This window comes from Acartia tonsa, chromosome 4 (assembly GCF_053477335.1).
Source record: "Acartia tonsa isolate MP-2025a chromosome 4, ASM5347733v1, whole genome shotgun sequence".
Taxonomy (NCBI): Eukaryota; Metazoa; Arthropoda; class Copepoda; order Calanoida; family Acartiidae; genus Acartia; species Acartia tonsa.
The window spans coordinates 7954219-7969477 of record NC_137263.1 but is presented as its reverse complement, the minus strand read 5'-3'; the positions used below and the strand labels follow the sequence as shown (position 1 = coordinate 7969477).

General features: G+C 35.3%; 1 protein-coding gene across 1 annotated transcript; it reads right to left on the bottom strand.

The window, feature by feature from the left end:
• Positions 1 to 1232: 1232 nt before the first annotated feature.
• On the bottom strand, positions 1233 to 12948 carry LOC145315894 (myosin-3-like). Its single transcript, XM_080156033.1, has 11 exons — positions 12903 to 12948; positions 12247 to 12342; positions 11559 to 11867; positions 11169 to 11311; positions 10678 to 10798; positions 9594 to 9705; positions 8782 to 8948; positions 8174 to 8281; positions 2821 to 6536; positions 1716 to 2742; positions 1233 to 1507 (listed from the first exon to the last, which is right to left on the bottom strand). Exons 2-11 carry the CDS (start codon positions 12334 to 12336, stop codon positions 1499 to 1501), a joined length of 5802 nt encoding a protein of 1933 aa, XP_080012159.1. The 5' UTR covers positions 12337 to 12342; positions 12903 to 12948; the 3' UTR covers positions 1233 to 1498.
• Between the last annotated feature and the right edge of the window lie 2311 nt (positions 12949 to 15259).

The window sequence follows — 15259 nt, the reverse complement described above, 5'->3', positions numbered from 1 at the left end:
TTAGTTAATTCAGCTGTAAGCCAGTTTACCTATGGTTAGACATGGTTTAATGTTCATTAATTATATTTTAAAAGAATATAATTTTAATGACTTGTTCATTATCCCATTAAAAATAAATCCATGCATTTTAGAATATATTTTTTTATATATTTAACAGATGGATATTATCATTAAAACATGATTTTTGGGTCATCCACCTTTTTGAATAGTTTTTGTGCACATTTTCAGCTGAAGAAATTCCTTTGAAGGAAAAAATAATATTTTGTTATTTAGTTCTGTATAATGCAGTTGACAAACGGAACCTCATAGTTAAGTCTTGACCTCTTTAGTTTTATATTTTATTCAATTTATATTCCCCTTTAGATTTCAGTACTGGCTTTGGTTTTTCATTTAGTATTTTGTGCATTTTTTAAATTCAGCAATATCCCGTCTAATTGTATAAAACATAATACTCCACCCGGACATTTTTTTAGAAAACTAAGAAAATATAGGAAAAAGGGTATGTCAAGGACTTTGCTTTGGTTTTACACAGTTTAGGTTAGTTGCCCTTAGAGTTAGGATTTCTAAGCAATATGGGTATATACTATATGATTTGTGGTATCATCGGTTTAATTTAATCTCATGGCAAGTAGACTTTTACTTTAGAGTATCCCTTCCATTCCTTATAGAAACTAAACAATTTTTTAGACATATTTCCAAATATAAGCTGGGTGTTTTTTACTAACAGGGATTATACTTTTATTACTTGGCGTAAATCTAAAGATTTTGGTTTGCAGAGTCATAAAAAGTTTAACATAAGTGTTTTAATCAAATTTTTTTCTAAAAAAATAATATTTTAATTTTTATTGAACAGCTTAGACATTTTTTTGTTATCTTATTTTTATTTTTAGATAAATTGTTTTTTATTAATGCTGCCATATATATTGTAATATATTGTATATTATCCCATAGGTATGATCAAAGTATTAAATCATAATAGATATAAAACATTTTAAAGATAATATGTTCATTTAAAAAATAGTTTTAAAACTTTTTATACTTAAATTTCAATTGTTAAATCATTTGCTTTGAAATACATTAGATATTTTAAAAATACCTAGAAATGTCGGAATATTGTCAAATAAAAATAATCAATTTTAAGAATGTATATATAAAACAATTTGTAGCCTTAAGAAACATTTTACTGTTATCGTTGATTGTTAAATTAATCATTGTAATTCAATAATAAAATATTTTATGAATTCTTCATCATTTATTTGGTACTTTTATAGGGTACATAACGTTGGTATAAAGGGTACAAGTTTCCAAAATCATGGTACACTCGAAATAAGAGGGGTTAGTAGAAAGTTAGAGCTAACACACAAATCTGTTTTTTTTCTTCTGTCTTGTGAGAAGATTCTTATGGTTAGTAAGTTATTGGTTGAATATATTTCTAAATCTAAACATGGAAAATGGTGCTTTTCAATTTGTGATTATGTTATTCTTCTTTTCAAACCTCTTACATATTCTGAAATAAAATTAAATAATGATTTTAGCAAGGAACATAATTTTTAAAAACTAGATAAAGGTTACACCATAACTTTTGATTTGAAGTTAAAAAAAGTGATTTATGGCTTGATTGGTTATTTGAAGAAAACCTATTTTGTTGTAATTTAGTTATTTTTGGTATGAAATTATAAGAGGAATTACTATTGTGTATATGAAATTAAATTTACCAGAACAGAGTTTCCACGAACCCTCCTCATGCCCTCAATATGATCCTCAGCCAGCCTGGATCTCTCCTCGGCCTCCTCCAGCTCTTGCTGGGCCTTCCTGAACTTGGCCAGGTTCAAAGCAGCAATCTCCTCAGCCTCTTCAATCTGCTTCTTGTAAGTCCTTATCTTCTCTTGAAGCTTAGTGGCGAGCTCGCCCATCTTCTCCTGGTTCTTCTGATCCTCGGCGTTCTGGAACTGCAGCTCCTTGATCTTCCTCTCGCTCTTCTGGTATGACTTCTGAGTCTCTGCAGTTCTCATCTGGCAGCTGCCCAGCTCAATCTCAAGCTCCTTAATCCTGCCTTCAAGCTTGGCAATAGCATTCTTGCCTCCCTTGGTGGCATGATCAATAACTTCAGCAAGTCTAAGCTCAAGCTCATGAACCTGGGCCTCAAGTGCTCTCTTGGCCTTCATCTGGCTGCTGGTATGATCCTGTTCAGCTCTCAGTTCTTCAGCTAAACGTGAAGCATCAACCATGGCCTTCTTGGCTTTTTCCTCACTGTTCTTAACACTCTGAAGAAGGCCATCAATTTCAGCATGAAGAGTGTGAACAGATGACTCAAGCTGACGCTTTTCATTAGCTGCCCTACCATTGATGGTTGTCATCTCATTAACAGCAACTCTAGCATCATGCAATTCAATCTCAGCTTGCTTCTTGCCTCTTTCAGCTGAGTCAAGAAGAGATCTAGACTCTTCCAGTTCTCCCTGAAGAGCATTAGATCTTCTTTCAGCAAGGCCAGCCTTATCAGCAATCTCCTGGCGTTGACGAGACTCTTCCTCATAGGCAGTTTCAACATCTCTCAGCTGATTCTGGTGTCTCTTGATAGTTTTGTGTGCCTCAACGTTAGCCTTGTTGGCATGATCAAGAGCAATCTCAAGCTCGTTGATATCAGTTTCAAGCTTCTTCTTAATTCTCAGTGCCTCTGCCTTTGATCTAGTCTCAGCTTCAAGGGAGGCTTGCATGGAATCCAAAGCTCTCTGGTAGTTCTTCCTATAAAAAAGTAATGAATTTTAGCGATAACATTTATTTATCCTAATAATTTTAAATTTTAAGAGATTAATGTATTACCTGGTGTTTTCAAACTCTTCCTCCTTCTCTTGGATCCTTCTATCAATTTCTTGTTTAACCTGGCAAAGCTCTAGCTGAGCTCTCATCACCTTATTCTCCTCTTGTTCCAGGGCGGCCTCGGCCTCCTCCAGAGCAGCCTGAAGCTCTTCCTTCTCAACCTCAAGTCTTCTTCTCTGTTTGTCAAGCTCATGAATAGATCTTCCACCTTCACCAAGTTGGTCTAACAAATCCTTGATTTCTTCAGCAAGATTCTTGTTTTCTCTCTTGACAGCATCAAGTTGTTCATTGATCTCCTCCCAGCCAGCTCTAAGTCTGAAAACTTCAGAGTTATAGTTTCTGCTTTCTCTCTGGCTAGCCTCAAGCTCAGCAGATAAGTCATCAACCTTCATCTTCCATTCAGCAACAACCTTATCAAAGTTAGCAGCACGCTTCTCAGCAACTATGGCAGCAGCATTAACTCTCTCATATTCCAGTTGTAGATCTTCTAGCTCTGTATCCATTCTATGCTTAGTCTTTTCGGTACTAGCAACTTTAGCATTTAATGAATCAATGGTCTCCTCTCCTTCCTGCAGTCTCATCATAAGCTTGGTCTTGTTGCCCTCAAGCTCATCAATTCTTGCAAGACCTTCAGTTTCATACTTAGACTTCCACAACTGAATTTCAGCTTGGGCCTTGGACAGTTGTTTCAGAATCTCTCCCTTCTGCTCGGACTCTTCCTCAATTCTCTCTCTCATGTTTTCAAGTTCAGAGTTGAGGTTCTTGAATTTGCTGAGAAGGGCAGACCTGTCTCTTGATTCAGCATCAGCCAACCTTCTAGTATCATCAAGCTGAGTTGAGAGAGAAATCTTGGCTTTTCCAAGTTCAGCAATAAGAATCTCAGATTCATCAATCTGCCTTTGCAGATCTTGACCTTCAACAGTCAGTTTCTTCTTGGTAGAATCAGCATCATTCAAGGCTCTTGCCATATCATCCAATTTCTGATTAGATTCAGCAATCTTAGACTGGGCAACCTTGCCATCTCTTTCAACAGTTTGTCTATCTCTGATAGCAGCATCAAGGTTGGTCTTAGATTCATGAAGATCTCTTTCAAGCCTGGCCTTTTCTGATTCTGCTTTAGCCTTAGCCTTGTTAAGGTCATCAATTTGGGCAGCCATACCAGAAATAACTGAGTTATGTTTAGATCTAGTATTGGCCAGAGTACTTTCAAACATAATGTTTGACTCCTCCATGTCAGATTTAAGCTTAACAAGTTCAGCCTCTCTTTTCTTGTTCAGCTCAATTTGTGTCTGAGTGTTGTTTCCAGCATCTTCCAGACGCTCACCAATATCCTCAATATCCCTTGAAATTAGAGCTCTATTCTTTTCCGCCTTGTTTCTGTTCTGCCTTTCAATAGCAAGCTCCTCTTCAAGCTCCTCAATTCTACCAAGAAGTTCCTTGGCCTGCTTCTGATATTTGCCTCCAAGAGTTTGTTCATCCTCAATCTTGGCAGCAACAGATGCAAGCTCCTTTTCTTTCCTTTGAATAGTAGAGTTAAGCTCTTCCTTCATTCTTTCCAGATCAGCAACAGTCTCCTGAGTTAGTTTCAGGTCTCCCTCAACCTTCTTCTTTACCTTCTCAGCATCAGCTCTAGATTTCTTCTCCCTTTCCAGAGAGTCTTCACATTCATCCAAACTTTGCTCCAACTTGAGCTTCAGCTTGTTGAGATGATTGCATTTATCCTCAGCAGCCTGAATGCCTTCCTCAGTTTTCTGCCTGGATTCTCCTGCACCCTTCTTTTCCCTACCAAGCTTGGAGATAAGTTCTTCCTGGTGGGCCAGCTCTTCCTTAAGTGTTCTTATCTGACTGTCCTTAGTAACAACATCCTCTTCACACTTCTCAATATTCAACTGGAACTCAGAAATTTCATCCCTCATTTTTTCAATATCCTTTTTCAGCTTGGAGCCACTTTGTTCAGAGGAGCGTTTCATATCTTCTTCTGCACGGATTCTTGACATAAGTCCATCAACTTGCTTCTCAAGATCATTTCTAGCCTTTTCAAGCCTTTCATTCTTATCAGCAAGTTCCTTTACAACATTGCCACCGGATGCCAACTGCCTGTTAATTTCAGATTTTTCATCTTCAAGCTTGGCATGGGCATCCTTGACCTTGTTGCACTCTGCAATAGCTCCATCAATATGCTTCTCAGCAATGGCAAGCTTTTCTTCATATTCAGCCTTGTACTGGGCAAACTTTGTACATTTGAGATTTGGTTTGAGAGTAATCCAAATCTGCCACCAAGCCCAAGTCTTACCAATCATGTAGTTTCTGATTGTTCTCTGGCAGCAGTACAGAGCCATCTTCTGGTCTTGCATCTTCTTAAAGTTCATTCTGGCTTGTTTACCCTTACCGAAGGCCTGCAGCCAGGAGAGAACTTGTCCAACTCTGTCCTCTCTGACCTCTTCCATGTGACCAAGAACACCAGCCCTGAAAAAGACCTTAGTGTGACCAAGTCTGAACTTCTCCTTTTCAAGGCCAACAGTGTCAAGAACAGCAGCTGCTGCAGCCTTGTCATTCTTAGCCTTAGCTACGAGAGCTGCAGCAAGGATGTTGTAGCGAGACTTGAAGTCAGGATAGGACATCCTGTTGGGGAAACCTTTCCTACAGATTCTAATACCCTCAAGTACACCATTACAGGTTAGCTGATGCATAATCAATCCAGGTTCAACACCACCAGGCTTCTTGTGAGTGTTTGGTACAACACAACGAATGAAATGAGGCTCAGTGGCATGCAGAGTCTTCATCAAATCATCCAGCTGTGTTTTGTAGAAGGATGATACGGTCTTACCGCCACCCTTCTTCTTGCTGCCACCGCCAGCATCCTTGGTAGCAGTGTCTGGCTGACCAGGATGATCAGCAAAACATTGGACAACTAGGGCATTACTGCCATTCTTGCACATCTCAACGATAGTATCATTAAGGGGATCCTTGTTCTTCTCAAGCCATCCGGTCAGATTATAGGAAACCTTAGCAGCATAATGAACAATACCAAAGTGGGCATCTGGATCAGGTTTAGGATCAGGCTTAGCAAAGTTAGGACATTTGCCAAGCAAATTGCCATGCAGCTTGGCCGCAAAAGTCTGATCAGTGGCCTTGGGGAACAAAGATTCTTCTTCAAGGATGGCAAGTAGACCCATAGGCTTCTCAAACATGACAATACATTTCTCCAGGTCCATACCAAAGTCAACCATGGCCCATTCAATACCCTCCTTCATGTACTCCTCCTGCTCCAGAACAAACATGTGGTGGTTGAAAAACTGCTGCAACTTCTCATTACAGAAGTTAATACAAATCTGTTCAAAGCCATTATAGTCAAATATCTCAAAGCCAGCAATATCCAAGACACCAATGAATTGAACTCTCTTCATAGTAGGATCCACAAGAGTATCATTACACTTGTCAACAATAAACTTGAAAGTTCTCTCATACAGAGACCTGGCAATACCGGCCACGGAGTTGGAGGCCTGGGACACAGTCTGGCCCTTGTTGACCCACTCAGCACCAACCTTCAGCTTGGGCTTACAGAAATAGTTGATCATCCACTCGTTGTCAATTCCAAGCAGGGCAGCAACGTTCCTGGCGTGCTTCTGGTCCTCGTCCTTGATATCAGCCTGGTCCTCCTTACCAATACCGATGAAAGACTTGGCCATCTCTCCCATGTGCATCAAGCAGGCAGTATTCTAAATAAACATAATGTCAAAAACACATTCAAATTGTTCTGTGATATTTTGTAATTCAAATATCTAGACATAAACAAAATGCTCAAAAATTTTGTCTTTTAATATGACAAGATTCATTTACTTATCAAAACAAACACTTTAAAATGTTTTGAATATATATTTTTTAAATATATAAATAGTGACAACCTTTCAAAGAATGTAATCATGCTATGCTTGTGCGATATTACACAAACATAGCTTACAAGATTAGTCTCTAAAAAAGGATAAAAAAAATGGAAGAATATTTTTGATCAGGAAACTGTTGCCACATCGAACAACTCAAAATACGGTAAAATTATATAAACATATTGTACATATTGGTTTCATATGGAAACAGATTTAAGTTCTGTTAAGAATTTTAAAATTTCGAAAATTTGCATATTTAAAAGAAAAACTAGGACACTGTGCAATATTCCCTTAACTATCTGTTGTAAAGGTCGCGAAGCTGGACTTCAAAAGTCCCATTCACAAGAACAATAAACAATGAGGGAAGGGTGCCCGGACGAGGGACGGGGAGAAGGAGGGGGTATAGGGGAAAGTTGCAAACTGACCGGCAAGTGCATAGAACTGCTCATGTTCCTTTTTGAATGAAAAAGGGAAATATCTTAAAGTTTTCAATATTTCTAATAATCCTTATACAAAAGTAACAGGATGTCTATCTGTGTACCGAAGAATCTCGCTAACTGCTAAATGCTGTATGTTATCATAGGTCCTGAGAAGGTTTATAGCTATATTGAGGAAGGGTACCACCATCCTATCTAGAGAATTCGCTCCCAGAAAAAAAGCCCCATCCCTCCCACACCCCCCCCCCCAAAAAAAAAAAAAAAATAGTGGATGGTTGACCTACTCCCCACATTTCCCTAAAGTTCCCCTGGAGTCCTAGGAGAAAACATTAAATTTCTCAGAAATCCTTACAATACAGCTTGACTAAAATTACATATTTAAAATTTATAATCTAAGTTTAGAGTGGGTGTGACCTTTACTTAAATGTTAACTATCTCTAAAAGCTTTTATTCACTTAGACAGTCAGGCAGTTAGTCATCTAGAGAAGCGTAGCTACATTGAAATTTTATTGTACGTCAGTTTGTTTCACAAAAATGTGATTTCTATTATCAATTAAAGTAAATAAAATAAAAGGGGTTTAATTTCAATATCAAACCTTTCCTTATGCCTTCAACCCCCTTACTTTTCTAAGAAAGATAGGATAATTCTAGGTAACAGTGGGCTGTTTTTTACACCAGTCCCTAAAGTTTTATGATTACAGTTTCTTATTTGATGGCTTAACAACTTTGGGGACTTTTATTGAATACTGATTGGTTGTTCTCTTAAGTTGAGTGTCCAAACATTTCAATAAATAATTTACATCAATAGAGGAGTAGTTTTATTTTTCATTCTTAAAAAAGGATATCAATTTATCGTCCATTGTCTTATCCCTTATAAGATCAGTGTTTTTATTCCTAAAAATTATATTAAAAAATGAATAATTCTTATTCTTACAATTTCACAGTACTCGCTTAGCTTCTATGATTTTTTTCTCCTTGTCTTGGGCAATTCTTATATATATATTAGTTTAACATTTCAGGAAAACTGATGCTTACCTTATAGACATCATACTTTTCAGTTTGAGTGAATCCAAGAATATCATAAGCTTCGTCAGCAAACTGCATGTCTTCCTTGTCATCAATACTGTCCACAGTTATTTTACCCTAAACAAATTAAAGTAAATCATTCCACGATCATATACAATTCGATATACATTCGCAAAAGCCAGGGAAAAAACATTCTGCAATAAAAATGACTTTTGAAGATAGGTAAATAATTATGAAAAGGTATGTAAAAAGCAACAAAAAAAAAACATTTTTAAGATAAATGTGAAGTTACCAAAAATTAAACTTTCAGATATTTGTTGCAATAAAGAATGTAAAATTAATATTTTGTTTATGCGTTAACCCCTCAACGCTGTCCAACAGCCGTTTTTAAATGGCTTTGCTATATCTCCAACCTAAAATGCGAAATCTTTGAAGATGTGCAGAAGTTATGGTAAACGCTAAGAAGTAGATTAAAGTGCTTATAACATAGACTTTATACAATACAAATGAGCAATGATATGCCTATCTGATTTACATTGACCATTGGTAAGCCAGTATGACGTCATTTCTTATAATGCCACTATAAGATGCTTCAAACCATAAAACTAAAATCTTGCCTGAGAGACATAATAATAATCCTTGATATCATTGGAGAGAAGGCACTTCTGCTTGAGGTCAGGTACAGCATCAGACATGATGTTGTAGAAAGAGTGGTAGCATCTCTCCAGAGATTGCTGGTAGGTCAACCTACTCTTCTCCAACAAGTAGATAACCATATCAGCACCTAGATTTCATTTAGGTTAAGATTTAGAATGAATTAAATTTTCTCGGCTGTTATTAAGGATAGAATTGAGTCTAAATTTCTCTTTTTCAAAGAATTTATGATTATGCATTCCCATATAAACAACCCCTTAAATAGTGGATGTAAATATTCATTTATTTCCCGGGTATGATCATTTATATCCCGGGTATCATTTTTAGAAGATTTTAAATTTTTTTTTTGGAAGATTTTAGAATTTTTATTAATTACTAAAAGAAAGAAAATAATCTCCTTTTTTCATATTTATAATATTTTTTGAAAAGAACACTTATTTTCAATATATATAATTTAGCATAAAAATGAGTTTTTGTTTAAATGAGAATGATATTCCTGTCCAGTTTTTTATTTAGGAATGAATACCCCATTTCTTATATATTTTTACAGCTGAGAAAATATATATTTATTGCATCGCATTAAAGACTGTTCTCCGCGGATAAGAAAATGGAAAGTAATAGCACTAATTCATGTTTTTGCTCTGAGAATTCTAAGCCATGCTGTAAGACTTGACATCAAATTTTTTTGTGCGTTTTGTAATAGTTTTGTATCATATATGCAACATAGACAAATCATTTAATTATTTTCTGGAGTGTATAATAAAAAAATGTATACCTGCCAATTTTCCAGACTGGTTGAAATGGATACGGATGAACTTTCCGAACCTGGAGGAGTTATCATTCCTCACGGTCTTGGCGTTACCCCAGGCTTCAAGCACAGGGTTGGTCTTAACGATATTTATAATGAGAACAGCTTATCCTTGGTTTTAAAAATTTTTAGTAAAAGCCTTTACAAGACGACATATAAAAGCAAAAAAATAAATAATATAAAAGTACACATAATAAAGATTAACATTTAGCTTTTTTTCAAATATTTTCTATTTTAGTAAAGGATACTCTGAATAAATAAATCATCCGAGTCAATTAAGGTGTTAAATCTTATTAATGACATACTGTCGACGAAAATATCTGAGGTGAATTCTTAAAAAACTTTGTGAAAAATCCTCCAAAATCGCATAAAAAATCTACTAAAAATATAAAATCATAAAAGAGTTTTAACATAAGGTTTTGTTCAATTTTTGTAGATTTTTAATGCGATTTTGAAGGATTTTTCACACAAAAATTTTACCGAGCCTCACTATTTTAGTGAGGCAGTAAGCCAAAAAGTTTTTTCTCGTATTCATTCGAATCCGGTGGATAGGAACCGGTTCTCATCCATACGAAAAAGCTATGTCTAGCATCGTATTATATCCAGCTTTCTACGAATATAAAAATGTACAATCATAAGATTAAAACCAGTTTTTTTAGCCGGTGCCTTCGGCACCTCGGGGCTAAAAAAACTAGTTTTAATCTTATAATTGTACATTCTATATCCGCGGAAAGCCGTTTATAATACGATGCGAGAAAAAACTATTAAAGAATCCACCTCAAGTCGAATAAATCTTACAGAAGCATTTCAGTAAAATTTTAGGTCACCATTTAGCAGTTTTCCTTATGTTGCTTATTTTAGGTTAAGTAAGGGTATGAATAGACCCCGAAATGTAGTTCCGCAGTGTTAAAGAACCCAGCTTGGACAGAAACTTGTTTTTTTCCCTCAGAAATTTAAAAAAATGACAGAGGATTGAGTGCAATCATCGTAAGTTTGTAAAAATATTACAGGGTGTTTTCTGGTTTTTCAGGGGGGTTGATAGGATTGTTACCTGGACAATTTTGTCCTCAAGACCTGGTTCTCCCTCCTTCCTCTTGGAAGTGGCACCAATAGAAGCAAAGTAGGAGATAACCTTCTTCGTGTTCTCTGTCTTACCAGCTCCAGACTCACCACTGTAAACAAATAGCAAAATAAAAGTGAAGCCTCTCTGTATGTGTCTGATGAATTTTTGAACTTTTGGCTGAGAATTTTTATAATAATAAGTTATAATTATAAAGAATGTGTTAAAAATGTCAGAAAGTCCGAAAGCCGATTTTTAAATTTTACCATTTGAAGGAAATTAAGAAAACAATGATAAAAACATTCATGCAAGTGAAGCTCAATAAGCTGACAGACAAACAACATTTGTTGATTTTCAGTAGGAATTCGATGGAAAAAACGTAACTCGGCTAAGACTGAGCCTTTGGCTGCTAAGAAACTTTAAAAATAGCTGCTTTGTAACAATTGTCGGCTGTCATCCGTGCCAAAGACAAAAAAACTTACGTGATGAGAATGGATTGATTTTTTCCTCCGACCATCATGCCCTGGAAAGCGCCCTCAGCAATGGCGAAAATATGAGGGGGCACCTCATTCCTCCTCTTACCCATGTAGATCTCCATGGCACGCTGGGTGTAGATGGGGAATCTCTATAACAAAAATATGAATAATGTTTAAACTTGAAAATCGAAACTAATTTAACTTTTAAGTTTTGAAAAGAAAAAGCAAATTGTTTTACAGTAATTGTATATTGTTATAAATATTTATATGTTATAAACATGAAGAATAAAAAAACATTAAATCAATTAGTGGATCTTAAAAGAATACACGTACAAACATGTTTTTTATTCAAAGTAACTATCTACTTGAAAAAAGAATAATGATGTAAAACCAAACCTTGTAAGGATTGACAGCAATACAGAAGAGACCAGAGTATGTATAGATAAGCTCGTTGATGTATCTAACTTTCAAGTTCCAGAACACAGAGGCGTCGTTCAGGTAGGTCAGGTTGGACATGTCCTCGCAGCAGTCAAACTTGGGTGGGTTCACCTGCCCCACCTGGTCCTTCTTGAACACCTTCTTATCGCCGCCCTTGATGGCGACGGTTACCTTGTCTCCCTCTGTGGCCTCGATGAGACCCTCGAAGAAGCCTCCGGTTGGCTTGTCTGGCACCCAACATGATTTCTTAGGGTCGTAAGGCTTAGCCTGAAAAAATATAATATACTTACCAATTAACAATAATTTCTGATTTCTGTTTTTTTTAAAGCCTTATGATCCTACACAAAAAATTTTAATAATTAAATAAAAATACATTCAACAATTATGTTTGAATAAAGAATTATTCAAGACGACATAAATAACGATAACAAGAAACTAAATTTAGATTATATCAATGGATTATTATTACTTAGATCTTACACTGATAAAGTGAAACTTGTAGCTGGCTAAAATAATGACCCCCCTCCCCGTCCATCTTTTACCCGATCCCCTCCCCTCCTACTGGATGAACGAACTGAACAATAAGTGATGTAATCCATGTATATTCTATGTCTATTATTATGTGACTCAAAAATAGTTTTATTACCTTATTTTTCTCTTTGAGCTCATAAGAAACAAAGAGCCAGTGTGATGGATCTGGATCAGGTCCAGAGGTTTTCTTGATGTGACCAGGCATTCTGGGCTGACAAATATATATTATTTAAAGATACAAAGAGCCAGTGAGATTGGTCTGGATCAGGTCCAGAAGTTTTCTTGATGTGACTATGCATTCTGGACTGACAAATTTATATACATTTAAAAAGATACAAAGAGTTAGCGTGATGGATCTGGAACTGGTCTAGAGAATTTCTGTACGTGACTAGACATTCTGTGCTTTTCATAAAATTGTAATTGATTATAAAGATGAAGACATTTCTTAATTAAGTAAAAATTTTTGATAATATTTTTTAATTTCCATGTTTTGAGGTCTGAGTTAGCTATGGTATTTTAAAATTTTTCAGTTGGTAAAAATGAGGGGTTTCAAAGTTTGGTGGGAAAACTTCTAATTAGCCTCCCCCCCCCCCCCCCTCCTCTAGTCTTTTATATTCTCCAAATTGAATATGATATATTGCGTGATAGGAAAACGTATAAATTTATAAACATTTTATGATAATTTTGATAATTTTAATAATTTTTAAATTTATAAAATTAAGTTTTGTTTTACGTTACTGTAAAAGAAACATGAATATGTTTAGTGTTTACCTGTCTAAAGTTGAGTGCCTAGTGGTAAAGCTTTGCAGGGATCCTAACTATTTATGCTGGGCCGGTCAGCACTATCATAATTCAGGGGACCTTTTCAGGCGCGCGCTCAAGTGAGGGGGCGTGTGCATGCATGTGTTTGTGTGGGCTGTTTAGTTAGTGCACTATTTCTAAAGGTCTTCAACAGGGAAAAATAAGAAAAGATTTGTGTTAGGTAGTAAAGTCACATCCTTTTTTTTACATAAAATGGATTTTTTATAATTATGAAGTATAGATATTGAAAGTAGTTGAGCTTCCTAATACATGTTTATAGAAAGATATATGTAGATACATGGTTAGAATTACACAATATCTTTATATTTACTATATACGAATTACGAGAACTGTTTCCTTACTTATAAACTACGAGCGATTACACTCAGAATAGCCATTAGGGGGAAGGGGGAAGGGGTATAGAACGACCCTCATTTTTAAAATTAATTTATTAAAAGAAAAAGCAATAAATATTTTTTAGGTGGCCACTTTTTTCTAGGGGCGATTTTTCTTTTAATGGTGGAGGTTTTCTCCCCAAAAAAAGCCTATGAGAAGCTTCACTGTAAACGAGAAACATACACAGAATAAAGACATCCTATTAGTTTTATATAAAACTTATACAACATTTTATTGACATGAATATTCTAATGTTTTTTTTTCTTTGTGTTAACTGTCCACACACACTCTGTAAAAGACATGAGGCTCCTCATTTCTTTCTCAAATCTATATACAGGGTGCATCTTATGAATTGGCATAATTCAAAATTGAAACTTATCCTCATATTCTTGGCTATCAAGATAAAAGCTTCAAGATAATTGTCTATACAAAGGAACCTTAATAATAAAGTAACAGGATATGTGCCTGGCTACTGTTTTAAATATGTATGTTCGTATGCTAAGATCTCGTAATCGGCAAATCTTCCAAATTTTAGAGAAGTTTTTAATTTGTCCAGTTTACATTTAAGGCAATTTGGATGATAGGTTAATTTTTTCATGCAAGTTTAATAAATGTGACTTTTTTTACAGTAACTTATGTGACTAAATTCTGTAAAAATACTGTATTTTAATACATATTGATTTTATTACATTTACTTCGAATTTAAAAAAATAAGAATTAACAAAATAGGTTAGCACCCTGTGTATCTATTCTGTATAATACATAATGTAGATGGGTAGAAATGACGATGATAGAAACCCAGTAGACCAGAAATGTATGCTAGTAGAAATAAAAAAGAAGTACAGGGGAAACTAATCATTTGTATAGTGCTTCTAAGATTTCTAAATACGAGAAACCCTAATGTCTCAACCATGACACTTTGGTTGAGTTTGACTTCCGAATTAGCGGGAAGTTCTCGAGATCTGTTGGCGAACATACAAACCCCCAATACCAGGAACCATCAAGTTTCAACAGCAGGTTTGAATATAGATTTATTGATGAAATTATTTCAAAGTCCTGAAATTACAAAATCAATTAGTTCATAATTCCAGTTATTTATAACCACGTAATCTTAATTGTTTTTTAAAAATCATTTTTCTCTACGGTTAAGAATCTTTGGAAACTTTGGCTTTAAAAGAAAATTATTTGGTTTAATAAATCATTGTTAAATGCAAAAATAAAGGCACATAAAAATACTAAAACATATATTAATCATTATTAAGTTTCATGTTTAGCTGGCTAAAGCCTTTTTAAAACTACATATAATCGTCCTATACACCATTCTTCTTAATAAAAATAACAAATTCTACCTGAAGTTCTTATGGTTTCAAATCCCTGATATACTAGGGTCGTTCACACACTATGAGACCAATGATAGGCCCAATTTTGTTCTCCGAAATCTTCACACACTCATATCTCATTCAAAAGTAACGAACGTGCGCATCAAAATATACAAACAATCCATGCCGCGCCACATTATGAAAGGAAAGCCATAAAAAGACGACATTTGCGCTTAGTTTTAGGATAATGATAAGGAATTAATTTCGAACTTGATAAACACAAAGCTTCCTCGAAAAGAGGTTAAGACACACCCCCCGTTTGAAAGTCAAATTAACTTCCTTAACGAGATTCAAGGTTTTTTTTGCGCTGAGCACTAGCAACATTTCTCACTAAACTCAACTCACCATAATCACATGAGAATGGCCACATCCCGAAAACGTGACAATTTTGCTCCTAACTAAATGAAACCCCGTGAAATGCATACACAATATTATACTCCTCACTAGGACTCATAATACCTCACATTTTAGGATAGAAGGATGGGGATTGGTTTGTACCATACAACATTCCATGCACATGACAATCACAAGATCACATACACAAATCCTAAA